The following is a 27659-nucleotide window of genomic DNA, read 5'->3' as shown; positions in this document are numbered from 1 at the left end:
GTTATAGCTGCAGTGCAAATTAAGGGAAAAAAAGAAAGTAACACGGGACTTCTGGTGGTTGCAGTGTAAAGCACTGCAGCTTGTGCACTACTTCTGTGGTGCTCTAAACAATTCTGGTGCATCGCGCGTGGCACCACAGGCAGTGTGTCATGGCTCATGGACTTAAGTGGCCACTGCAACGAGCTTTGTCAGCCAGCAGGGGGCAGTAATGCGATAAAGTGTAAAAGGGGCCTCAGAACGGTCTGTTCCTTGGTGGAAGTTGCCGGCGTTTGCTGCTTCTGCTATATTCTTAGAAAGGAAAACGCTGATCAGTTTTGGGATTGCAGCTGCAAGGGGAAGGGGGCACCTTGTATCTGAGCATTGTTGAAAATACTAGAAGCATCTAGGCAACATTTAGAGGACCTTTCAGAAAATATGTAGGTGGGGGGAGTTTAGGTTTTGTGTGCAATTTTGTGTTTTTAAATGAAAAGACACAAATCTTTGGCAGGGAAATAGTTTATGTATTCCTGCATTCCACGACCCTGTCTGTGTACGTTTTTCTGCACACCTAAAATGTATAATCCCTTTCATTTCTTTGAGGAAGTCAACCACCTACTGCAGACTTTCCATACTACTACCTCCCCCCTTGACCCCATACCTTCTGACTTACTCCAGCCTCACTTCATGGATTTAGCCCCAGTCCTCACTACCCTGTTTAAACTCTCCCTATCCACAGGCACCTTCCCCTCAGACTTCAAGCAGGCCACTGTACTACCCCTGCTCAAGAAACCCTCCCTCGACCCCTCACTACCCTCCATCTACCGCCCTATGTCCCTCCTCCCCTTTGCCTCAAAACTCCTTGAGCGTCTGGTTCACAAACACCTGACCCAGTACCTCAATGTCAACTCTCTGCTAGACTCACTGCAATCTGGATTTCGGCCTGCCCACTCAACCGAAACAGCTCTCACCAAAGTGGTCAATGACCTTGCCTTAGCTAAAGCTGAACGTAAATACTCCATTCTCCTCCTCCTTGACCTTTCAGCAGCTTTTTACACAGTGGACCATTCCCTACTCCTCCAGTCCCTCCAGTCCATGGGCATTCACGACCTCGAGCTGACCTGGCTTTTATCCTACCTCTCCAACCGCTCCTTCACAGCCTCCTTCAATGAGTCCTTATCCATCCCCAACCACCCCTCGGTGGGAGGTCCCCCAAGGCTTGGTACTTGGCCCCCTATTGTTCTCCCTATACACATCCTCCATGGGTTTTAACTATCATCTGTATGCAGATGACACCCAGATCTACCTCCACACCCCTGACCTATCCACCACTACCATGTAAAAGGTCTCCTCCTGCCTATCAGCCATCTTCTCCTGGATGTCCGCTAGGTTATTGAAACTAAATCTAGACAAAACGGAATTTATGATCTTAACACCCCGGCCATCCCTGAACCTCCCAGATGTGCATGTCACTGTAAACCACACTACCATTCGCCCTACCTCTTAAGCCCGCTGTCTGGGTGTCACCCTGGACTCTGAACTCTCCTTCACTCCCCACATCAAAAACCTCACAAAGTCCTGCAACTTCCACTTCCATAACACCTGCAAGATCCGCCCTTTCCTGACCTCTGCCACCACCAAACTCGTTATCCATGCCCTCATAATTTCTCGCCTTTACTACTGCAATGCCCTTCTGTCTGGTCTCCCTATAACCCAAATTGCCCCGCTGCAGTCCATCGTGAATGCGGCAGCCAGAATTATCCACTCCTCCCCTCGTTCCACCACCTCGGCTCCCCTCTATGAACCCCTCCACTGGCTTCCTATCCAGTCCAGAATCAGATTCAAGATACTGTGTCTGACCTACAAATCTGTACACAAAACCTGTCCAACCTACATTTCCGATCTTACTCAGAGGTACACACCTAGCCGATCACTCCGCTCCTCCAATGAACTGCGCCTGACCGCCCCCGCATCACGCAGTCCCATGCACGCCTCGAGGACTTCTCTAGAGCTGCTCCAACACTGTGGAACTTCCTACCTCCACCCATTAGGGCATCCCCCTCCTTCAACATCTTCAAGAAGGCCCTCAAAACTCATCTTTTCACTCAGGACTTCCACCCCTCACTGGTGGTCTAAACCCGCAGCTGAACTCTGGTCCCCTACCATTCGTGTTCCTCCCTCTCCCTCTAGATTGTAAGCCTTCGGGCAGGGTTCTCCTCCTTTTGTGTCCTACCTAATCATGCACCTCCATTACTGTGCACCCAGGCTATGCATTTGAGTGAACTCCACTTGCCTAATCTCCTCCATGCTCCCATCCAGTGACTGACAAAGCATTACCGTGTACTCCTACTGTGCTGCGTGATCTGGTTTTTCTTGTATTCCTGCATTGTCGTATTGCTGTATGTAACCCCTAAATATTGTCTGTAACCTAAACTAATTTATAGCGCTGCATAATATGTTGGCGCTTTATAAATACAATAAATAAATAAAATGTAATTTCTCAGCTCATTGGATTTGGCCCTGCTCTTCTGGAAAATGTTGACCCAAACCCGTCCAATTTTGTGGCAGCTGGAATTATCCAAGCGAAATCCCGGCAGGTGGGTTGCCTGCTACGCCTCGAACCAAACGCACAGGCAGAGGTGAGTGATACCTTACTGCTTTGCATGTTCTTTGTGGAATACTTTCTAAGCAATATAATTTTTCAAAAGAATTATTATGAATGAGTTTATGTATTTACTGTATATTTTGTATTGCGTATTTATCATCAGCCACCAATATATGGCACAATTGCACAGTTAATCAGAAAAGAAGATTTTAACTAATTTTGGAATGTTCCATCCTCAAAAAACAATTTGCTTTGCTGATCAGCTCAGGTCTGCCGTTTGGCACTATTGCGGCGTGTTTAAAGCTATAATTTTAGACTAAAGACTCGAGTACAATATGCTCTTCATACCTTAATGCGGAATGAAACCCAGCATTTCTTCATTGCTCTAAAAGATTTACAGCATATCATATACTACCAGCTTTTTTTTTTATTTTTTTACTAGAACAGCATTCAATTAGTTAAACACAGGATTTACAAGTTCCCTGCAGAGAAAGCTGAACGCATCCGAACTGGAGATAATGTTATCTTGTGTTTATATTCCTCACTTGATACAATTAAGTAAATACTTCTCTGACTGTGCAGACACTCCTGACCTAAACACCGTGAGACACTCGGAAAGCATTTTTGCTCAAAATTCAAGATGAATAAACCAGTTATGAATAAAATGCAAAGGCATCTTTCAGAGCAAATCCCCAGGGGGCAATCTGGCCAGCATTTCCTGAAAGAGGCAGAGCTTTCAGCTTCAGCTCTGTCTCTCCTGATGTCAATTGCGGTGGATCGCCGCTCCTCTCACTCTTCCTTCATAGAGAGGGGCGGGGAGAGGCGGAGATCTGCTCGTTGATTGATGTCAGGAGAGGCAGAGCTGCGGCTGAAAGCTCTGCCTCTCAGCGCAGCAAAATCCACGACTAAGTTGGTCGTGGATGTTTTCTCGCCGATTTGGGGGGGTCTAAACCCCCTAAACTGAGGCAAAAGACTGTCCTGGAATTTTACAGCCCTATATAGAGTATATTCTGATTCCTCCCCACTTCATGGACTGTATTGAATCCACTGAGATTCTTAGTGGCCATGGAAGCAAAAATCACCACAAGTAAATCTTGATTTGAATGAATAGCTGTCCTTCTTACTAGTCGAGCAATCTCAGATTCTGGTTGATGACAGCATTTCAGGGAATGACCAAAGCCTTAAAGGGATCCTTAAGTCAGCTGAAAAAAAAGGGTTTCACTTACCTGGGGCTTCTACCAGCCCCCTGCAGCCGTCCTGTGCCCTCGTAGCCACTCGATGCATCGGTCCTGTGCAGGATGCTATTGCGGACGGGAACACGAGCAAAGATACGCGTGACTAGGGCTGCACAGGGGTCCGCCGACTTTGAGTTGGAGAAAACAAAACTAACCAGTGGCAGGGGCCCGGAGCATCGGTGAGTGGCTATGAAGGCTGCAGGGAGCTGGTAGAAGCCCAACGTAAATGAAACCCTTTTTTTCAGCTGACTTAGTGAACCTTAAGCCAGAAAAAAAAAATGAATTTTACTCACCTGGGGCTTCTACCAGCCCCCCTGCAGCAGTCCTGTGCCCTCGCAGCCACTCACTAATCCTCTGGTCCCCCGCTGCCAGCTAGTTTCGTTTTTGCCGACAGGCCCGTCAGGCAGCTTTTCCGCATTCCCGACTGCAATTAGCGCTATTGCGGGCCGCAACGCGTACAAAAATACGCGTCACCGCATATCTATGCGTTCATAATGCGGCAACGCGTATTTTTTACGAAACTAGCTGGCAGTGGGGGACCAGTGGATTAGTGATTGGCTGTGAGGGCACAGGACTGCTGCAGGGGGCTGGTAGAAGCCCCATGTGAGTAAAACTCATTTTTTTTTTTTCTCTGGCTTAAGTGTCCCTTTAACGGTCCATTTAAATTCTACAACTTTTGCTTGCTTATAGAATAAAGTTCTGTTAAAGTTTACATATTACTTAAAGGACAACTGTAGGGAGAGGTGTAAGGAGGCTGCCATATTTCTTCCTCCTTAAAGAGAATCTGTATTGTTAAAATCGCACAAAAGTAAACATACCAGTGCATTAGGGGACATCTCCTATTACCCTCTGTCACAATTTCGCCGCTCCCCGCCGCATTAAAAGTGGTTAAAAACAGTTTTAAAAACTTTGTTTATAAACAAACAAAATGGCCACCAAAACAGGAAGTAGGTTGATGTACAGCATGTCCACACATGCAAAATACATCCATACACAAGCAGGCTGTATACACCCTTCCTTTTAAATCTCAAGAGATCATTTGTGTGTTTCTTTCCCCCTTCTGCTCTCATGCACTGAAGTTTCAGGCTGCTCTTTTCTTCCTGCAAACAGCTTTGCCCTTGTCTGAATTTCCTCAGTATGTGAAAGCCCAGCCAGCTCAGAGGACACTTTATCCAGCTTGTAAAAGATACTAGAGCAGAGAGAAGCTGCACTAATCTAAATATCACACAGGCAGTGTGCATAAAGGGGCCTGGAAGGGGGAGTTCATAGCAGAACCACAACACTGAAGAACTTGGCAGCCTTCCAGACACGGGCCGACAAGTCTGACAGGGGAAAGATGCATTGATTTATTACAGAGACTGTGATAGCAGAAAGTGTTGCAGTAAGCCAGAACACATTAGAATAGCTTTTGGAACTTGTAGGATGATAAAAAACAGGATGCAATTTTTGTTACGGAGTCTCTTTAAGCAACACCAGTTTCCTGGCAGCCCTGCTAATGTCTTTGGACACAATAGTGTCTGAATAACACCAGAAACAAGCATGCAGCTAATCTTGTCAGTTCTGACATTGTCGGAAACACCTGATATGCTGCATGCCTGTTCAGGGTCTATTGCTAAATGTATTAGAGACAGAGGATCAGCAGGACAGCCAGGCAGCTGGTATTGCACAAAAGGAAAAAAAACATGGCAGCCTCCCTACAGTTTTCCTTTAAAATAATAGAAAAAGCATCAACAACCGTGCAGAGACCGTAGTTCACTTTAAGCATAAGCAAGCCTTCCTTTAGTGGACAGACTTTATTAAGGCCCGGTTCACATTGGCCTAAAAAAAGACTGTTTAGCAGAGCGTGATGGCGTGGATGAGAATGGATGCGAGCGGATCCCGTTTTAACCATTGGATCCGTTCCTATTGGTCCATTAAAAATTCTCCGTTCAGTCTGTTGTGCGCCACGGACCGCAAGTTTGGGTCTGCAGCTATTTTTCTGGATCAACAGATGCATCCCATTGACCACACACTAACTGAATGGAGGGCCACGGATGGAAAACTGATGCCTTTACAAATTGATCCCTTCCACGGATCAGTTATCCATCCGTGCCAGTGTGAACCAACCCTTAGTCACAGTTCTTGTTCATGTTGACTATGTGGGCAGTGCAGGTGGGCCGCCATGCCACTGTGTTGCTCCGTAGTTTTCCCCAATGGTTGCGATTCCATTCATTCTTAAAGAGAACCCGAGGTAGGTTTGAAGAATATTATCTGCATACAGAGGCTGGATCTGCCTATACAGCCCAGCCTCTGTTGCTATCCCAAACCCCCCTAAGGTCCCCCTGCACTCTGCAATCCCTCATAAATCGCAGCCACGCTGCTGACAAACAGCTTGTCAGAGCTGGCTGTGTTTATCTCTATAGTGTCAGTCTGCTGCTCTCCCCGCCTCCTGCAGAACTCCAGTCCCCGCCTGCATCCCTTCCCTCCCTGCTGATTGGAGGGAAGTGACGGGGGCAGGGACCGGAGCTATGCAGGAGGCGGGGGAGCAGCTGAGACTGACACTACAGATGTAAACACAGCCTCACAGCATGGCTGTGATTTATGAGGGATTGCAGAGTGCAGGGGGACCTTAGTGGGGTTTGGGATAGCAACAGAGGCTGGGCTGTATAGGCAGATCCAGCCTCTGTATGCAGATAACATTCTTTAAACACACCTCGGGTTCTCTTTAATGATAACTCAAACGGGCAGAACTGCATGCAACCATGCATTGTGATTCCACAGTGAATCGCAACATATGGATGGTGATATCAGACAGTGCATATGCACTTCTGATGGCCCTTCGGATCGCATCCTTGTGCATTGCTGCAAATGCAATCCGCAACACACAAGTGGAAGCGAGGCCTTAGTGTTTTCCTGGTTGGAACATGATTTTATATTTTTGATATTAATTTACTAAATAATATTTGCTCATTTGAGATATGTTCCCTGCACATGATTCATGATGATCTCTGCCCAAGTTTTTCTCTTAAAGGGCTAGTTGAGCTTTCCATTTTTTTTAATGCATATAATACATTATTATTAGCAATATACAATGTTTTGTACGTTGCTCATTTGCAATATTTTTCAATAAAATGTTTTGCAATAAAAATAGTGTAAATACCTGTGGCTTCTGGCAATCTGCATCCAGTAGCTTTTCATTGCCAGAAAAGAGGCAATTCTGTTCCCAGAACAGTGCAGATCACCTGCCCCAGCCTACCACACCCACTGCACTCTGTGGCCAGCACTGAAACTACAGTTCTTCTCTGCTTGTTTTGTAATATACCATTTTCCCCTTCTCATACCCTCTCCAGTGTGTTTACAAAAGCTGTGTACCTGGGGGTGGAGTTTTGACAGTTCAAACTACTGTTCATTCTTGGCAAGCTTGGCATTTATGTCCTTGTGTAACATATTCTTTGTAATTAAGAATTGTTTTATAAATACAAGTAATAATAATCATATTCAAAAAATATACTTTAAGGATATGCTGTGATGTTAGTGTGAACCCCTGAGTGCTTTAGACATTTATAATGTGGTGAAACCATTATGCATATGAGTTAGCAAGCAGTTACATGCGCTTGTCCCAGTGCAGCAGACAAATGCCCACTCTACTCTGGAGCTGATTTATCAGGACCAGTACAAAGAAAACTACAGTAAGAGTGGAGAGGGTGATCAGAGCAAGGACTAATTGTGGCCATACACTAATTGGTATGACCAATAGATGATTATCTGATCATTATCTGATCAGAGAGGGATCTATCTGCTTGAATCCCTCTACACGTTACACACAGATTTTAATACAGTAGAATCCAGCATGAAATCTTTGAAAATCTGTACCTTCCTCCTGGTCTCCCAGGCTGTGCTGTGCAGCTCATCTGTTGGCCACACGGTCTCTGCTCTCTCCGCCAGCTGCTCCTACTTCACTTCTGAGTCCTGGGCACCTGTGTGATGTGAGGAGGGACTTGGGCCGGAATGGCACATACCTTGTATGACCACTAGAGGCTTCTAGTGTTAGTCGCATTACACAGGCGGAAGTTAAGAGAGGAAGCAGCCAGAAGGGAGAGATGTCACAACCGTGCTCAATGGGCAGGTGAGTAGCTTCATTGGCCGTCAAATCAAACGCCTCTGACGACGGGCTCCTAATCTGCTGCTGATCGAAATTTTCCATCCTGCTTGACTGACTGAATAGACAAATTTGGGCTGGAAATCACCTGATCGGGAATCGTTTGCTGCATCAATTTCTAGCAGATTTGATCAAATGATCAAGTTGGTGGGAGATCAATGCACTAAATCGAGAAATGTATTGGCTAGCTTAAAGTTTTAATTGTTAAATAACACAACGGTTCTGACTGGCAGCTCTGGGAAAAATGTACCAATTAAGTGAAGCCGGAAGTTCATGAAAGAGACAGAGCCACGTATACCAGTTGTCTTTCATTTACTCAAATATACATGTTTTCTTTTGAAGGTGAATAAACCTGTGTTCTGCCCTTACAGATGTACCGGCTCACCATCCGCACAAGTAAAGAAGACGTTTCCCAGAGATTGTGTGATCTGCTCTCTGATCAGTTTTAAATCCAATTCCTGCTGGTTCCAGAACCCAAGTCTTTGTGATCTTCCCTTACTGCCAGTTCCTTATCATCTCAGTGAAAATAAATATTCCTTACACATTATCCATTTGTCTTTTTTTTCCCATCTCACTCCAAATGTGTGTTTGGATTATTACATCTCCACAAGAGAAGCAGCAGAGCCCTTGGTGGAGGAAAATAGGTTGATGCCAGGTTGCTTGCTTAATTTCTTCAGTGGGTGATGGATAAAGTGCAAGAAAAGTACTAGAAGCACAGGGTTTTAGTTACGCATCGCTGGGAATGTAGGGTGTGGAGTGCTGTAGTACAAACCTATCTAATGTCATTCCTGTGAATATATACTGTATACCTAAGCTCCCTTGCAGATTTGAGTTCAGCTAAAGAACACCTGAATTAAGAGGGATATGGAGGCTGCCATATAACCTTATAACCATTTCAGCCTACATGCCATTTTACCCCTACCACGAAGAGTCATTTCCATTTTTTTTTTGGGGGGGGGGGGGGGGGGGGTTACAAGTATTTGAAAACTGGGGGTGTGCTTTAGAAGGGATTAATTGTATTAATTAATAAATTTGCATTGGATCTCTTTTTTTTCGCTAGATACGATATTCTGGGTTACCAGGAAGTGATAGATATATATATATATATAGATATATATATATATATATATATATATATATATATATATATATATATATATATATATATAATTTTTTTTTTTTTTTTACTCTGTCTATATATGAATTGCCGTAGACTTGAGTTACTCCGAGCACCGTATGTTAAGCACAGTGCTTGCGGTAACACGCTGTAACCCTTGCATCAGCTTGAATATGGACAGCATCAAGTGTGACTTTCATTGCATTTGCGACTCCTTGCAGCAAAATAGGGTGATGCAACGCAGGTAAACTCGGCTAGTGGAAAAGGGGCCTCAGAGACATAGGAGTGCCACGTAATATTTTGGCGCTTTATAAATGAATAATAATAATATGGAGGTGTGTAATGGAAGAATGTTTCTGGCTTGGCTCAAGGAAAAGGGTTGAGGTTAGGGCAGGTTTTAGGGTCTAACCTCAACTAGTCGACTAGAGAATGGGAGATACAGTATCCTGACACTTGACTCCCAGTCTATTAGCACCATATCTGTGCATTCACTTCTATAAGTTTGAAAGTATTATAGAATAGAATATTAGCTTCTCTCTTTTCACAAAAACATTTTAAAAAATGGAGGAGCTGTGTGTAAGCTCATCAAGGAAGAAAAAGTACATGTTTGTGCATGAAGACAATAGTTTATTAAGAATATTATTTCACATTTTCATGGGACCAATTTCCAATGTGAATAAATGGTTACATTTATAAGGGAAAGGTGCATGTTCAAAGAATATAAGGAGCAAAGTGTTCATTTGCTGGCTGGGAATGAAGTTACTTGAATGTCCCAAGCGCGGGACAAGGACGGGCATTGCAAACACATGCTAGGATGATTTTGATTGTCACAGAGACGCGATCACCAGAGTTGGGGCAGTGAAGGTCTACCGACTTTTCTGTAACACTAGATGGCATGCAACAGCTGCAGCTCCCTTCAATGTGCTCAGATCCTTCAGGGTACCTAAAACACAAAACAAAGATCATGTGCAACGGCCGACATCACTTCCTCTAGTGGAGTACCTGAATACACATCGCTAAACTGTATGAAGGCATATAAGCTACAGTTTACTTGTGGCCAGGCGCTGAGCTCTGTCACTGTAATAATTCCTTCTCTGCTCTAGGCTGACCTCTACAGTCTTATAAAAGATAACCAATGGCCCAGTTATACTTTCCTCCAAGAAACGTAGCTGGAAGCGGGGACCTCACTCTGTCTGATCACTGAGGTTCAAGAAAGATGGAACAGCACCTTGGTCCGCACCACATCCAAGTACTGTATAAATCAGCTTTATTGAAGATCCATAAAATGCTGTGTAGCAGCTACAGCCCGCTGTTTCGGGTTACATGCCCTTTTACAAGCACACACGGTCTCTCTATATCGGAAGGCTGCGGTAACACCCCTCCACCGAGAGTGGACTAGACAATGGACTGAGATGTATAACAGAGGAGCCAAAATAGTATAAAGCGATTAAAAAAACTTTAAAAAGAGGTAGTGGTGGACTTCCCTCCTCCAATTATACACCAAAAATTGTTGGTTGTATTTTTGGAGTAATGTGAATAAATAGTTTATTATAAACCAACAATTTTTGTGTCTGCTTGGAGGCGAAAGGCCACAACTACTTCCTCTTTTTTTAAACGGTTTGCTTTTATACTATTTTGGCACCTCTGTTCTACATCTCAGTCCATCATATATTGGTTTCACTTTTTAAGTTAAATTACTGAAATAAATGAACTTTTGCACAATATTCAAATTTTTCGAACTTCACTTCTAAATTTGCACACTGTTTTACACTGACTATACAACTATTTATGCATGTTTCTATAAGTGTGATATTGTGACAAAATTTTTAGCGTATACAGTAAAACAAAAAACAGTTACTTTTATACATACTGTGAATACTCGTGTATAAGCCTTAAAATGTATAGGCCGAAATCCCCCCCCCCCCCAACTTTTGCTTCTGAAAAATCTAATGATGTGTGACCTGCGGGTAAGCCAACCCCCCAATGTCTCCCCTCTTTATGTGGTGCATGTGATGCAAAATGAAGCATGCTCACAGAGTACAGTATATGTATGTGATGAAGTACTGTATGTTCAGCAGAGTGCTGTGCAGTGTACATATAGCTACCTCTAATCATTCTGGAGGCCATCTTCCCGTCTCCTGTGCAGCTCTGTATTTGCTAGATATCCAGGCTTCAGTGTCTTCTGTTCTCTGGACAGCCATCTTTCCGCCTCCCTTACAGCTCTGTACTATTCGCTGACATTTAGTGGATGAGTACAGAACTGCAAGGGAAACTGGACGTGGCTCCCCGGGAGGATAAGTAAGTGAAACCTGGATATCTATCAAGGAGAACTGCGCAGGAGATGTGAAGATCGCTGCCAGGAATGAGGAGAGGTAATTATCCCCACACATGATTTGCATACAACCCCCCACTTTTAGCACACTTTTTTTGTCACCAAAATGGCTTATATGTGACTATATAACTTAAAGGATAGGAAGTTTAATTTACCATGCTGTACTAACACACCTAAGGACCCTACTTTGCATATTTTCCAATTAATTATCCTGCAGTAGACGATATATGAATATAAAGTTCTTATATAAAATACATTTCAACTGGTGCCAGGTTTATGGTCCTTCCATATTGAGAACCCAGTGAGGGAAACAAGTCCGTGGTCCGGCAGATCTTTGCAAGCTAATCTGAAAACTTGATGTATCAGGCCAATAAATAAAGGAAGTGAACAATTGACACTAGATGCACACCATGCAGCCTCCAGAGGGTAGGGTGACCATTGTGGCAGCCTGACAGCTATTTCAAAAGCTCTGGAGGCAAACACTTTGCATGTACCTGGATGTTGATGGGGGGTGGAATAAAGTGGTGGAGCAATTTTGAATAACTCATCTGGTGTTCGGAATCTGTTCTTCTTCTGTTTGTATTGGAACACTTGATGTATAGAGTGAAGCAGGTAATTTAGGGGCTGGGCATACCTGGTAAATTGGGTGCTGGAGACGAGGATTGCAGCTTATGGACAGCGGCACCTACAACGGCGGTGCTTCGGCTGCAAAATTCTGCTAATTTGGGTGTCGGAGGTAGGGAAAGCAGTGAGACCGGTTCAGCTTCAACAGTTCTGTACTTTGGATTGCGGCTGTGACTTCCAATGGCTACAGAGATTGGCAGTTCTGTTAGCGAAAACCTCCTGTAGTGGTATATCAGTAACTTTACAGACTACTACTATCGGGTTGAGCTCGTGCCCATTTTAACATGCGGCCCTTTGAAATGCATGTGTATAGAGCACCCTTTATCGTTAAACATCATAAAGAATAAATACAGTTCTTCCTTACCATGATTCAGACTCGCAGTACCCCTTACAAATGGTCATTGGTACTACAGCAGTGCAGTTATCTTTGGTAATAGCATGGTTAACTGTATGAGGGCTGCATGAAGAAGCTGAAATAAAAATATACATTGTGTAAATTTTGTTTCAAAACAATGCACATTACTTTTTTATTGTTCCAGTATTAACCACAGAGGTTTATACATATTCTTTTGCTATAACATTCTTGCTTTGTACTACATACACTAAGGCCTCCTTCAGATGAATGACTGAACTGCTACTGAACTCGCATATAAGCCGACCCGGGTATAAGCTGAGGTTCCCACTGTTCCCTTAGAAACCAGAAAAAAGTGATTGACTTGTGTATAAGCTTTCCTCCCCAGTATAGCCCACTCCACAGTAGCCAGATGTGCCCCCAGTACAAGTCAGCACCCCTCCCCATAGCCAGATGTGCCACAAGGATGATAGTTGTGTCTCAAGACACCACTAGATGGGGTCATAGATATGAGACAGTGAATTCCACACAGGAAGAATCCCTGATCATTTTACCACTGACACGTTGCTTGCACGCTCTGCTCCACAAAAAAGGGGACACAGGTAGTCTTGAGCAGTGCACTCTGCCTGCACACCATATTGAAGGGATGGAGGGCAGGGATCTAGCTGGCAAGAGCAGAATTACTAGTGCACAAACCTTACACTCCTCTGCCAGTAACAAAAGCTGCTCCACCACCCATTCTGCTCCAGTGACTCACACATAAGCTGAGGCAGTAACTTTCCAGCACATTTTTGTACACGTAATTTGACAGCGGTTCTCCCAAAATATACATAACCTGGCAGCGTTTCCCTCAAAATGCATATATAGATATATATAAAATGTATATATATATATTTATATATCAGCATTTCTATAAAAATGCACAATATCTGGCAGTGTTTCCCTCAAATATAAACTGACAGTTTCCCTCAAACCACATCTGGCAGCATTTTCCTTTGAAATGCCCAGGCTGGATGTAGCCCCGTCCTCTTAATGGCGGTACTATTACTGCTAGCCTGTGAAGGACAGCTAGGGAAAGAGAGAGAGAGAGGCTCTGTGTGTGTTTTTGTGGCTGGGTCTGTGTGTGTTTCTATTTGTGTGAATTTCTGTGTGTGTGGTTGTTTATATACTGTATATGTTTGGTGTCTCTCTTTCCCTCCATCTCTGTGTGCCTGTTGTGTTTTTTTCTCTATACAGAGTCCCCTTCTGCATAAATTAGTAAAACAATAAAGCAGGCAGCTCAGAATACTTTACTTTACATTGCGTTCTGCAGTAACACTTCACTTAACGACAGCTCAGGCCAGGTGATAACTCCTCACATACTTAACACTTGCATTCCTCTCTGTGAATTAACATCCTGGACCATATGCAATTCACTTTTTTTCTCCTGAGTTTTCTCCTAGATGATATTTTCATACCTTGTCATAAAATTCCTTTAAAATAACTTTACAGCATTTAAAAATTGATAAAGAGGTGAAAATTATCTCTAAGGAGATAACTCAGGAGAAAAAGTTAATTGCATATGGGGCATTTATATGGTAAGGCCGCCGGTGAGTTGGGCACAGGGCGAGACGAATGACTGCTCTCCCTGCTGCTGCTAAACTCCCTGGCAGCATAAAAACCTATTCCCCCTCTGAGTTGTAGCAACTTGGAGGGAGATGTATTTCAGAGTTTGGCAATCGCTGGATCCCCAAATTACTCTTGCAAGGGAGCGCATCATACTGCTATGAATGCACCCAGCTTCAGTGCTGGAAGTGATGGATTGCTTTAGATCAGTGTTTCTCAAACCTGTCCTTGTTACTCCCAAACAGTGCATGTTTTGCAGGCAACCTCACCTATGCATAGGTCGGGTCATTAGTGTCTCAGCTGCACTGCTGGCTATATGCTTCTAACGGCTTACTGGTCTGCATTGTTGCTTATACGCTTACACGCTTATACGCTTTTGATGGATGTGTCGCTGCTGTATGTGCACTATTGAAGGACATTACCCAGCTAACTTGAATGAACAGTCCAGTACCTCACGTAATACCAATCACTGGTCATGCTGGCAGCCAGTGCTGCTCATTACAGCTGTTGTTTGGAACTCTATTCATGAACATAGTGCTTTTGAGTCTTTCCAGCCGGTCCCTCTAAAGAGAACAGGAATCCTCCTTTTTGATCACTGTATCTGGATCTTGTAATTCAGAACATCCTGTGTTAGTATGAGTGTGAAGGTACCGGCATGGTCGCGGGGTGGCCACCCAGCTAATTTTTAATGTTGATTGTTTGTGTGTCTGGTTTTGTCTTTTTGATATAATGAATAAATTTAATCTTATAAATTTTGATATTAACTGTGGGTTGTGTTGGCTTCACTCTTCACTCCCTCTCTATCCTGCCATTTTTGAAGATGTATTTCAGAGTTTGGCAATCGCTGGATCCCCAAATTACTCTTGCAAGGGAGCGCATCATACTGCTATGAATGCACCCAGCTTCAGTGCTGGAAGTGATGGATTGCTTTAGATCAGTGTTTCTCAAACCTGTCCTTGTTACTCCCAAACAGTGCATGTTTTGCAGGCAACCTCACCTATGCATAGGTGGGGTCATTAGTGTCTCAGCTAGGTGGATTCCATGTAACTGAGACTCTAATTACCACACCTGTGCATAGGTGAGGTTGCCTGCAAAACATGCACCATTGGGGAGTCACAAGGACAGGTTTTTCCAATTCCTGGCGTTTGGGTGGGCGATTCGTTTTTGTGCTTAGCGGTTCTCTAAGCGTTTTTTCTGAGAGGTTTTGTAATTCACTCCCTGATGCAAGTCAGGTAGTGCACTCTTTGACCCAGAAAATAATATATACAATGTATTTATTCTTAACAACGCGAGCGCAATCGCCTTAATGCGCGTTTTTGTACACCGCTGATTTTCCTATACCTTCCATTGAGACGGAATCGCCCCGAAAATGGAACACACACCGCTTTCCTAGCCGCACCGCGCATGACCCGCGCTGATATGAACCTTGTCATAGGCATTCATTCGCCACGTGGTCGGGGGCGTTTTGAAAAACTGCAGGCGGACGAAAAAAAACCAAACGCCTGCAGTGTGAATGAGCCCTGAGATAGGAGCGGCAGGGAGAGGACAGGGAGCATTTTTTTTTAATTTGCCCCGGCCCGCTTTAAGCCTTAAACACATGATAGACATTCCTTGACTGAGGTCAGGGTCATTTCTGCTGAGAATCTAGCATATGTATGACAGCCCCCAGTCCCCACCTGATGCATCAGGGAGTGATTCTGCTTGTTTGATCATTTTTAGTGTTCTTTCTCTGCCTGATCCATGCTTCTTAGTTGTTCACCACATCATCTGCCCTTTGCCATAGCAACAGAACGCATTGCTACCATATAGGCTACCAACTTGTGTAGAGAACCCTACCCTAAACTGTTGCCCAAGGTGTCAAGTCCCAATCCTTCTGGGTGACAAAAATTAGCTTGTACGGACCCTTTAGAGACTTTGTTCAAGGTATAGACATGGCTCCTAACTGTCCCTCTTTTGGAGGGACAGTTCCTCCTTGGGAGCCCAGTCCCTCTTTCCTCCATTTGTCCCTCTTTTAGGACTTTGTCCCTCTTCCTGTGTAAATATATATATTTCTCTATCAAAAAATGTTTGGCTCTAAACTTTATTCCCATCCTCTAAATTGATATATTACTAATTTTAAAATGTTAATATGACTGAAAATGAACCAGGATAGAAAGGACCAGTGTGGTTTGAATTCTAAAACACATTTTTCTTATGAAATATTTATGGTATGTGTGACTAGGGGTGTTACGGGGGTGTGAGCAGGGGTGTGGCTTAAGTGTCCCTCTTTCTGAGGTATGGGTATAGATATGGTATTGGCAGTTTAATGAAGTGGCTTTATAGCAACTACAATCTTTTGGGGGGGAAAACAGTTGTGCATGTAGCGTTCTTCCAGGAAACAGGAATGGTGAAGGATAGGTTCTTTGGTATTTATATTGACCATGATTTATTTGAAAAAAGTCTTGCTTTGGGATATTTGTGTTTTTTATATTATAGACTAAGGATGGTTAGAATTGCTAAAACCCAAAATTAATAGTTTTGCAAGGAATTCTAAACAAATTCTGAAATTAGTGGATTCTGAGTTTGCAATGTTATATATTTTTGCACTAACCATAACTTTACTTATGGTGAGTGCGAATTTGCAAAAATATGTTCACAACAGGTATTTCTGCATTACAGGAGCTAAACTCCAGGTATCTTTTGGAATTTGTGTCGGAATTCTTTGAGTTCCAACTTTCAACTTGAATTTGTGAATACTTGTGTGAAAGTCGGAATTTGAAATTCCATGAAATCTGTGCGCTCATCCATATTACTGACCTGTGGTGGTGCTTCTTTATTAGATGGTTTGTGGAGCTGGTATCAGTTTGAGTGGTCTTCAGGTAGCATTACAACATGACAATGTAAATGGGTAAGGGTAAGTCAGAGGGCTACTTTGGGAGGATGTCCCGCTAAAAACGTTCTTTAAACAGACCTCAGTCGAGGGCTACTGAATCTTTTTATTCTGCAGGTAATCGTATGGGTCCAGATGAAAGTTATCATAAGGATGGCTAAGCAGGATGGTGCTCACTTTTGACAACTGCCCTAAGCTTGTTGATGGTGTGGTCAGAGGTTATCCTGCACTTCTGATGGGGGCATGGATGATATGCTAGGTCTGTTGACAGGGCCAAGGTTATTAGCTTAGCAGAAGGAAGTGTAAAATGCGGATCTGGGTACGATCGATTGTTTTGACGTATTGGCTGTAACTGACCTGCATAAACATAGTTTTACTCTGGGAATGCATATAGTAGAAGTAGTAAAGAAGGAAATAGACTAAATATCAATCATTTATCACCTTACTGCCGTGCTTCACCAGGATTGCAGGAATATTCATTTTTTAATTTTAAGTACAAGAGGACACAAAGATTCTTTGACAGACAGAAGGCCCAGTAAAGTGTAAAGCTCTTTTTGGTAATGTCTGCCCAGGCAACATTTCATTGCTCACTGTGACCATTTTCTAGGTAGTGCATAGTTAAAGCACACTTACGTGGTGTTGTTGGTGTTGCTGATGGGAAATGGTCATGTTCTGTTGGATAAAAATGACAATACTTTAGCTTAGTTTTCATTACACAGTTAAAGGGACACTTAAGCCAGGGATAAAAAAAAGTTTTCCTTGACTGGGGTCTTCTAGCAGCCCCCTGCAGATGTCCCGTGGCCTTGCAGTCACTCACGGAGCCTCGGGTGCCCCGCCGCCAGCTAGTTTAGTTTTCGCTGACAGGGAGTCAACTGGCTTTCTGCACCTGCGCAGACCTGGCCACGCATATCTTTTGTAACGAAAAATCCGCAACGCCGGATGTATTTCGGAAATATGGTCGCATACAATCCGGCAAGCGGACTTTCCAACGCGGGATGTGGAAATTCGCCCGCATCCGCTGCGCAGAACCGTCTGAGCACTCTGCTCCAAACTCACCAGCATGCTGCTCACCAGGGCTCTGCCATCTTGCCTCTAGGGGGCGTGCGGCACGACAGACACGCCTTTATACTCTTAGAAAGCGTGTCAGCTGACCCGGAGGTCAGCTGACATTTTAGCCTGCTCTGATTGGTTGCTGCCTGGGGTGGAGACTTCTCTCCCAGGCAGTATATAAGGAAGTGCTTTTCTGTCACACTTCGTCTGTGTTTGCGATACCCTGTGTCAGCACTCAGACCTAGTCAGCCTTGTCTCTGATATTGTGTTATATATTGGTTTATCGCCAATATATACACATATTATACTGTTTGATTTATCGTGTATGATTCTGTGCCTGTCTTGACTACTCTTCTGCTTCCTGAATCTGTACTTCGCCAGCCTGTACCGTTATCGACTATTGGCTTGGTTTTCGACTATTCTCTTGTCTCACGTTTCTGTACTGCTGCCGCCTGATCTGTTGCTGAACCTCATTTTGTCTGACCTTTCTCCCTTCAGTGGAACGTCTCCCACTAAGGGTTCTATCAGAGGCTTGCCTCTTTGAGACGACCGCCACTAGCAAACCCTTGCTGCTAGAGGCCGAGACTCCTCCACTCCGTCCTTTGGAGGATCTCACACACAGGGTTCCCATTCAGAGGTAACCACACCTCTGAGGAATTACGGTGTGGTGGATATTTCCACAGACTTGAATTTACACTGTATATTATTATTGTTGTCTGCTGTTCCAGCTTGCTGGAGGTTGTATCTCTGTGCCCTATAGAGATACTCTATTGTACCAAGCACCCTCTTGCATACGATTGTATCGTGTCACGCTATACTTGCATTATGGTGATTCTGCAGATCACCATATAATCAGGTATAGCATCTGTATTATTGGTGATACTGCAGATCACCAATAATCAGAATAGCAGTGCTTGCTGACACCAATCGTTACATCTTTCTACATGTTCTCATCCTCAATAGCATCCTGCACAGGCCCAGGATGCTATTGCGCACGGGAACGCGGAGAAAAATACGCATGGCTAGGCCTGTCGCGCCTGTCAGCGAAAACAAAACTAGCGGGGGCCGGAGGCTCCGCGAGTGACTGTGAGGACACAGGACGACTGCAGGGGGCTGGTAGAAGCCCCGGTCAAGTAAAACTGATTTTTTTATTTTCCTGGCTTAAGTGTCCCTTTTAGAGCAAGATCACACTAAACCTTTCTGCATGACACTCATTGGGTATTTTACATGAGAAAAGTTTACACTTAGTACATTTATCATTTTATAAATCAACAATGTAGATTCAAGTGCCAGTTTTGATTATCTCTCTGTAATTGAGGTTCTTAACTGAACTCGTGGGAGGATTGTTATCTTATATTCCCTTTGTTACAAATCAACGAAGCATTAAAACAGCTTTGAGGCAAAACTTGTACTACACACGAGAGGTGGAACTCTGCCAAGGTGGAAATATTCAACCATCTTTTTCGGTAGAAGATTGGTGAGAGCTTTGATCAGTGGAAAAAAGATGAGAGCTATCACATCAACTCTCTCCGGTAGATGGTTGTGTTCCTTTACCTTAGAAGGTGAAAGGTTGTGCCCTTGGATTGAAAGGTGATTCATTAAGCAAGCATTAGTCTTTTAGGCTTTTAACAATAAAATGTTATTTGCTCATATGTTTGGTTTTTTGTGTGAATACAAGCCTATAGAAGCCATATAAGCTAGCAATGATTTTGTGTTAATTTTTCACCATGCAAACTACAACCCCACCACCTGTCCAGGGATGGATTGTAAACTTCTTCACCATGTAAAGTGTTTAATAATCCTGATCTGTTTACACATTTGAAAGTATAATAGGGATAGTTACTTTTCTGTGATAAGTAGAAGCCTCCACTTGTCTCTGAAGCGCCAAGCGCACATAACAAAATATAACATGTTCAGTGAAGACACATTATTATGGTAATATCAGTGAATGCAGTACTGGGATCTGGCCCTGCTACCAGGCATGTTGCTCTGAGTAGAGGACATGGACGCTGAATCTTGGCAGAGGTACACCAATCCTTCCAAGGGACTAAATTGTCCCGCTCTGGATCTCTTGATGCAGAGTAGCAGCACAGTGGAGTTATCAATTTCACGCTACATGTTGAATCACAGTTGATACGTAGGCATGTTTGCTGCTGCAGCATCACCTAGGACTTTATTGTAGTATGCTGGCTAGAGATGGTAGAGGGACCGCTATCACTTCGAATACCATGATAAAATGTCCCACCTCGCCATCCTTGGTACATTTCCATCCCTATGTATATTTAGCACTGGGAAAATAGTTCTAGCTATACTCTCCTGTATATAGGTAGTTGTTTAAAAATGAAAGATTTTAGCATACTAACGTGGTGTTGGTGTTGAGACTTGTTGACCTGTTGAATAAAAATGACAATAATTTAGCTTATTTCTCAATACACAGCTAATCACAGTTAATAACAATATCACAGTGAATACAAAGCGTAGTTGTTCACTTTAAACATCCAATCAGGTCTTCTAGTAAAAAAAGGTAAATAAAAATAGAAACTTTTCTGCACAACACTGATTTGATACTAGCCAGCAGTAAACATCTACTGCATTCATCATCTTATAAATCAATGACATAAATGTAATAGTCAGTTTTGGTTATCCCTCGGCCATTAGGGATCCATCCTAACTGCTTCTGGGAGGATTGTTATCTTATATTCGGTTCCTTCCCCACTTGTGTATGGCTGAGTGCATTTTCAGCAACACACAGTGTATGAGATAAGGGAAGGACATCAGAAGTGCATAAACTGCACTGTAAGGGTGGCCACTAATGATCCAATCTTTTTCATCCAATCTTACCATTTCTATGTAATATAAGGTAACTGCCTGAAGTATCCATTCAGTATATTCACTCAATTTACCCTTATACTACATAGATTTGGTAAGATTGGATGAAAAAGATTGGATCATTAGTGGCTACCATTAGATATTTCCATCACATTGTTGCAATTTAGAAAGCAATCGCAGTGCATGGTTATATGCATTTTGAGCAAATGCAGTGTGATTAGAGGCATTAAAAATGAATGGGATCACCTTCACATTGGGGAGATATATGTAGCAATGCAGTGCTGTGTGTTGCCGCAGGCACCTGCATTGCACACAGGACAAGGGCGTAGGGATCACCATAACTGTAACCAAGGAGGGTTCTGTCCTGGCTGCTTTTTTAAAAAAAAGATTCAAAACCCCTGGGCCACCCATTACAATTCCCCCAACAATGCCACTTGAAGCCCGCCCGCATCATGCCCACATACACCACTGCTGCCGCTCAACACAGGTGCCGTATAGTGTCGTTGTTGCCATGGAAGCCTGACCACTGCACTGCATGCAGCAGCCAGCAGGCTTCAGTGTTCTGTTGTCCCTGGAACTGCAGGATTGAGCGGCTTTGGGGACAGTGTTGATGAAGCTGGGGAGGATGTGTGTGTGGTCCATGATTTGGGCTAGGGGCATCATTGTTTGAGGACAGCAGCCAGCAGGTGAGGGCAGCGACTGAACCTGTGTGCATGTGTAAGTAAGTGTAACTTACTGTGTGTGTGTGGGGGGGGGGGGGATGGGGGATGTGTGTGCGTGGAGGGAGGAGTATAACTTACTGTGTGTGTGTGCGCGCAAGCCGAAGGAGTGTAACTCAGTGTGTGTAAGTAAGTGTAACTTACTGTGAGTGTGTGTGTAGGGGGGGGGGGGGATGTGTGTGCGTGGAAGGGGAAGGAGTGTAACTCACTCTGTGTGTCTGTGTGTGTGTCTGTGTGTGTGTGTGTGTGTGTGTGTGTGCGTGCGCGCAAGCCGAAGGATTGTAACTCACTGTGTGTGTTGAAGGGGGAGAAGTGTAACTTCCTGTGTGTGGGGCGGGGGGTAATGTTAAGTGAATATTTATTAGGCCAGTTACTTGCCTGGGGCTTCTTCCAGCCCCCTGTATCCTTCTGATCCTTTGCCATCATTCCATGCTGCTTTGTTCCTCTGCTGTCCGCCTCCGACTGTGCGACTGGACGAGTCGCTTCCCACTGTGAATGCGCGGGCGTGCACCTCCTCGATTGAGTTCCGGTTACCAGGAGCGTTCTACACGTGGGGGTCTAGGAGGACTTCAGGGGGCAGGAAGAAGCTCGATGCAAGTAACAGGTCACAATACATTCCTTTGATGTGTGTGGGGGCTCAGATCCTAAAACCTGTACGGCCCACAGTAAAGCCTGCACTGTTAACAACCTGAACGCCACCGCATGGTGATGCTGCCCACACCAAAGCCACTAGAGGATGGGCATCGGGGGTTTCTTTTTAGAATCGGGGGCTGGTGCACACTAAACAGAACTTGGCGGAGGTGGCCACTCCAGGCCGTCTTGGCATAGAAGCTAGTGTGTATATGGGTGTCCTACAGTGGTCGCATAAAGATCCAGCACAACCCATTTTTATATAAGTAGTTGTAGAGCAGTGTTTCTCAATATTTCATTGGTATGTATCTCTTTTAAAACCCTGTACTCACCAAGTACCCCCTAGCATAGTAAACATTGTCACAAGTACCACTTGACAAATATATATTTAATCGCCATACGTGATTATTGGTTCTAAACAATTTCCAAGCATTTACTATTGCTTTTAATCAGCTAAAACACTAATTTGTTGTTGTTTAAATAAAGTGTATCATTTTCTAAAACTCTAAATTTGTTATTCTTGGTTAAAGAGAGTCTGAAGCGAGAATAAATCTCGCTTCAGACCTCATAGTTAGCAGGGGCATGTGTGCCCCTGCTAAACCGCCGCTATCGTGCCGCTAAACGGGGGTCCCTTCACCCCCAAATCCCCTCGGTGCAGCGGGGGAGTGCTTCCTGGTTGGGGCAGGGCTAACCACCGCAGCCCTGCCCCACCCATGTCTGTCAGCGCGTAGCTCCGCCTCCCCCCGCCCCTCAGTCTTCCTTCACTGAGAGGGGCGGGGGAGAGGCGGCGATGCGCCGCTGATAGACGCGACTGGAGGCAGGGCTGCAGCCGTTAGCCCTGCCTCCAGGAACGACCAAGTCTGCGACCAAGTCTTGCGGGGGTGGGTTTGGGGGTGAAGGGACCCCCGTTTAGAGGCGCAATAGCGGCGGTTTAGCAGGGGCACACATGCCCCTGCTAACTATGAGCTCTGAAGCGAGATTTATTCTCGCTTCAGAGTCTCTTTAAGTATATCAAGCCTGAGTACCCTTTGGAACCAAAAGAAGTGCCCCCTGTAGTACGCATACTACACGTTGAGAACCTAGGTTGGAGGATGACAACTAGTTACTGCTGATCCTTTAATTGCTCAACCACAACTGCTGGATGAAAAGAAAGTTCAATTTTGTTCTAGGTAATTACAGCAGACAGACAGGCAGTGTTACCAACAATTATTTGATCCATCAGGTTCCCATTTGGTAATTTTACTTTAATGACACGCAGATAACATTACACATAACATATTCTTACTTGTGATGACTGGAGAATGTGAAGTTGATGCCGGTGTAGTAACTGAAACAGTAGATGTAGTGGTGGCATTTGTAGTGGACGTTGTGTGATTAGTTATTGGCTGTGTTGGTTTAGTAGTTACAGTTGTTTTAGTAGTTGCAGTTGTAGTAGTGCTGTGGCCTGTAACAGATATTTTTGCAGTTGGAGTAAAATCTGAAATTCAGCAACCATTCATACCTATACTCATGTTGGTCAATTATATTTAAAATGTTTTAAAGAGAATCTCTGACCAAGAATTGAACTTTATCCCAATCAGTAGCTGATACCCCCTTTTACATGATAAATCTATTCCTTTTCACAAACAGACCATCAGGGGGCGCTGTATGACTGATATTGCGGTGAAACCCCTCCCACACATACTCCTGGCAGTTTCCTGTCTGTGAACCTTTTTGCCTTGTGGGAAATAGCTGTTTACAGCTGTTTCCAACTGCCAAAAAAGCATGTAGCAGCTACATCACCTGACAACAGTAAGAATGTCACCATGTAATAAATGTCAGAATGTAAATCAAGGATTTAAAAGATTTTACAAAGGGCAAACACTGACTAAATCATTTATATATAATTATTGTAAAAATAAAGCACTTTTTTATTACATTATTTTCACTGGAGTTCCTCTTTAAGTCTTCAGAAGCTTAAAAATGGATAATGAATTTCAACTCCTTCATGCCATAGGGTGTTTAGCACGGTAAGCTGGATGTTATGCTGGGAACACACGATGCAATTTCTCAACCAATCGACGGGAGTCAGAAGATTATTTCTGACATGGCTGATCTATTTCTGATCAAGAAAGGAATCGATTTTGCAAAATTATCATTGGAAAATCGATTATTTTATCAATCAGTTTGGATATGTATACATGGTACACCTTCCCATCCGATTACCTGTTGATCGGATGGGAAATTGCACCATGTGTTCCCAGCATTACATGTGATTAATTTCCCAGGAGATTAAATCACTTCAATCAAATCTAGCAGTTATCTAAAGGCCACTGTTAGCTCCGTAGATAAGGTTGTACTGCCCTGCTAATCAGCAAATGTAATCCTTGCCAACAAGGATAAATCCTCTCAGGAGCGTAACAATAGACCCTGCAAGGGATACCTCCGCAGGGGAGCCCAGAAGCCACAGGGGGTCCTGTGGGTGGAAAAGTTTGAGAGACTGACAACTAAGGGCATGGAGAGAACACGTATTCTGCTCTCGTACCATTGTTATATTGACTGCATGTGTCCACCACACAGATAAGGAATCATACACACTTTGGAATTTGTTCACATTCCCTGCTCCCTAGGGTTCGTAAAAAACATCTGTCTCACACTGCAGCAAAGTTCTGATGACTTCATGTACAAAGATACAAACAAAGGAGTCACAGGTTGAAAAAAGTTGTTGCTCTCATGTAGTAAAACAATACGAATACGGCTGTGTGTGTATATATGTACTGGGTGAAAGTGCTGCGATGAGGTACTTGTCGGTTGCAAGGGGCTGGAGGAAGCCCCGGGTAAGTAGATCTGGGGGTAGCATAGATTGCCCGACATTTCCTTTAAGTGTAAGTGTTTTTATGTGCATGGGGAAAACACATTGGTCCTGAGTTTTACTATGCAGAAATCGAAGGAGGTGGGGGTGGGGGGGGGCCCCATCCAAAGTTTTGCAGGTGGGCGCAGTGATGTCTAGATATGCCCCTGAGTCCTCCCCCTGATCTCTTCACTCTACTCCCCCTCCTGTACTTTAAACTTCTCACTGCGTCTTTGTATTGGTCCATTGATCTGACCAATCATAATACTGGGCAAGGCCAGATTCTCAATGGTCCAGATCAGCGGACCAATTGCGGGCCCCAATAAGAGATTTAAAGATGTTTTTTGCTTCATTTCCCATTCATCATAATATAGCAGCAGTGTTCGGCAGAGCTGATTGTTGTCGAGGAGGTCTTCTAGCAAAATAGATAGATCTAAAATTATTAGGACAGCCCATAAGACTAGAAGAGTGATGGAAAATTAGAGGGGTTTTTGTGTGTGTGTGTGTGGGGGGGGGGGGGGGGAGGGGCTCTTTAGAAAATGTCAGGATTTCTAATAAAATGTAACCTCTTGTTGGCTTGGTAATAAAGTAACAATGCACCTCTATACTCATACAGTTTAACATATAATGCATTCACATAATTTCAGATCAAAGTCTATAAAACAGATCCACCACAGTACACTGGATGTTTCAGTGTAACACAGCTGACTGAAAACAAGGTCACCTGAGGAAAATCAAAGTAGCAGCCATACTTTCTACAAAGATGCCACCACATGCATGGAAGAGAAAGGTGACAACCACAGGAAAATTATTAAAGTGAGCCTGAGGTGAGAGTTACTGTATATGGAGGCTGCCATATTTCTTTCCTTTAAAGGGGTTCTTCCGCGAATGAGGAAAAAAAATCAAAATGGTTTATGCATGTTCTATTAAAAATCCTTCTAAAATAGTGTGAAAATTTTTTCAAAAAAATGAATGGTTTCACCAATACAACATGTAATGTATACAGTGACGGCTGACGGGACTGTGAGGCTAATCCATTTGTTAGGGGTGTTTTTTTTTGTTACTTTCACTTCATAAGCTGCTCCCTACCTAGTTTTCATTGCTGTAATGCAGGGCTATGATGAAGTGCTGTGCAATGGCAGTTACAGCTATTAAAATAACGGCTGTGCTGCTCTATAGTTTCTGCTTGTACTTCCTCACAGAGCTGACCCCCCTCCCCCCGCCTCTCCCTGTAGGCAGAGGTCGGGCAGCTCTTCGGAGCAAATCACGTGTTTACCTCGTTGCCGGGCAACCAGACTTCAGCGTCTGTGCAGAGGACTTCCTATCCATTGCACGGCAAGTTAGCTGCCTGAGCTACAGTTCAGTACAGTACAGTACAGAGAGGGGGGGGAGGGGGGTCAGCTCTGTAAGGAAGTACAAGCAGAAACTACAGAGCAGCACAGCCGTTATTCAGCTGTAACTGCCATTGCACAGCACTTCATCATAGCCCTGCATTACAGCAATGAAAACTAGGTAGGGAGCAGCTTGTGAAATGACAGTAACAAAAAAACCACCCCTAACAAATGGATTAGCCTCACAGTCACCTCAGCCGTCACTGTATACATTACATGTTGTATTGGTGAAACCATTCATTTTTTTAAAAAACTTTTCACACTATTTTAGAAGGATTTTTAATAGATTATGCATAAACCATTTTGATTTTTTTTCCTCATTCGCGGAAGAACCCCTTTAAGCAATACCATTTGCCTGGCTGTGTTGCTAATCCTTTTATACTTTCAGGCACAGACCCTAAACAAGCATGCAGCAGATCAGGTGTTTCTGAGAAGATTAGCTGCATTCTTGTTTCTGGTGCACTTCAGACACCACTGCAACCTAAATAGTTCAGAAGGCCTGCCAGGCAATGGTAAAAAGAAACAAATGTGTCAGCCTCCATATCACTCTCACTTTAAAAGCACATGAAAACACTTTAGGAAACACTTGGATTCACTTTGTCGTAGGTGTGTTAGGAAAGTGGGAACACTTTTGGGTGCAATAAAAAAGTGACAAACACCTGATCTACATATGCTTGTCCAGGATCTATAGCTGAAAGTATTAGAGGCAGAGGAACAGCAGGACAGACAGGCAACACGTATTGCTTAAAAGGAAATAAATATGGAAGCCTCCATAAAACTCTCACCTCAGGTTCATTTTAAGTGGATTTGCCCCCTCCTTTGACCTTGAACTAAAGCACTAGAATATTAGTGTGCTATTCGTATTACTTCTGGCAACGCACACCTTACCCTCCACCTCCAGTTAAGGCAAATGTGTCGACCTCCAGGCCTGGAGGGCCAGATCCATACCAGTGTTTAGGATGGACTGAGAAAGAAAGGAATGTACTCTACCTGATGGACCACACCTTTCCTGATTCAGACCCATAAATTAATTTGAGCTGTATCAAAAATGTGTGAGGATCTCAGCCCTCGTAGGACCGGTTTGACATACCTGAGCTAAGGCGAGTCTAGTGCTCGCAGGAACGGAAACCCAGCTTTCTAGTGCTTGCTAAGGTCTATTACAGTTTTCAATGCCCCCAAAGAGCACCGTGAGCAATGAAATGACCCCTTTTAGAATGCAAAAAACTATATATTACTCACTGACTGAGAATGTGACATTATTCTGACTTTAACCATGACCATCCACAGACTAGGTTTCTAAAACATACAGTACAGAAACTAAGAAATTGATATGCAAGGTTGTAATTGTAATTAAGAT

The 27659-nt window shown here is 43.8% G+C and overlaps 1 protein-coding gene and 1 long non-coding RNA gene across 7 annotated transcripts in view; one reads left to right on the top strand and one right to left on the bottom strand.

Annotated features, from left to right (window-relative positions):
* Positions 1 to 8501, top strand: part of AP2A2 (adaptor related protein complex 2 subunit alpha 2) — a 159871-nt gene extending 151370 nt beyond the window's left edge. For all 4 annotated transcript variants that reach the window (XM_068260807.1, XM_068260808.1, XM_068260809.1 and 1 more), the window contains 2 exons: positions 2481 to 2615; positions 8326 to 8501. In XM_068260807.1, the coding sequence (XP_068116908.1) occupies positions 2481 to 2615; positions 8326 to 8403 (213 nt within the window). In that variant the 3' untranslated portion in view covers positions 8404 to 8501. The remainder of the gene's footprint in view (positions 1 to 2480; positions 2616 to 8325) is intronic.
* Positions 8502 to 9708: 1207 nt separating this feature from the next.
* Positions 9709 to 27267, bottom strand: LOC137539163 (uncharacterized). Of its 3 annotated transcripts, none has more exons than XR_011024938.1 (6): positions 27191 to 27267; positions 23367 to 23525; positions 20267 to 20293; positions 17487 to 17525; positions 12392 to 12497; positions 9709 to 10014 (listed from the first exon to the last, which is right to left on the bottom strand). It is a non-coding gene; the product is annotated as an uncharacterized lncRNA (long non-coding RNA). The 3 variants fall into 3 exon arrangements; XR_011024940.1 differs by having other exon boundaries at positions 27186 to 27257; XR_011024939.1 differs by having other exon boundaries at positions 27088 to 27255.
* Positions 27268 to 27659: the final 392 nt, after the last annotated feature.

Source organism: Hyperolius riggenbachi, chromosome 11 (assembly GCF_040937935.1).
Source record: "Hyperolius riggenbachi isolate aHypRig1 chromosome 11, aHypRig1.pri, whole genome shotgun sequence".
In the NCBI taxonomy this organism is placed as follows: domain Eukaryota; kingdom Metazoa; phylum Chordata; class Amphibia; order Anura; family Hyperoliidae; genus Hyperolius; species Hyperolius riggenbachi.
Note: the sequence above shows the minus strand (reverse complement) of the source record. Positions and strands in the feature narration are given on the sequence as shown.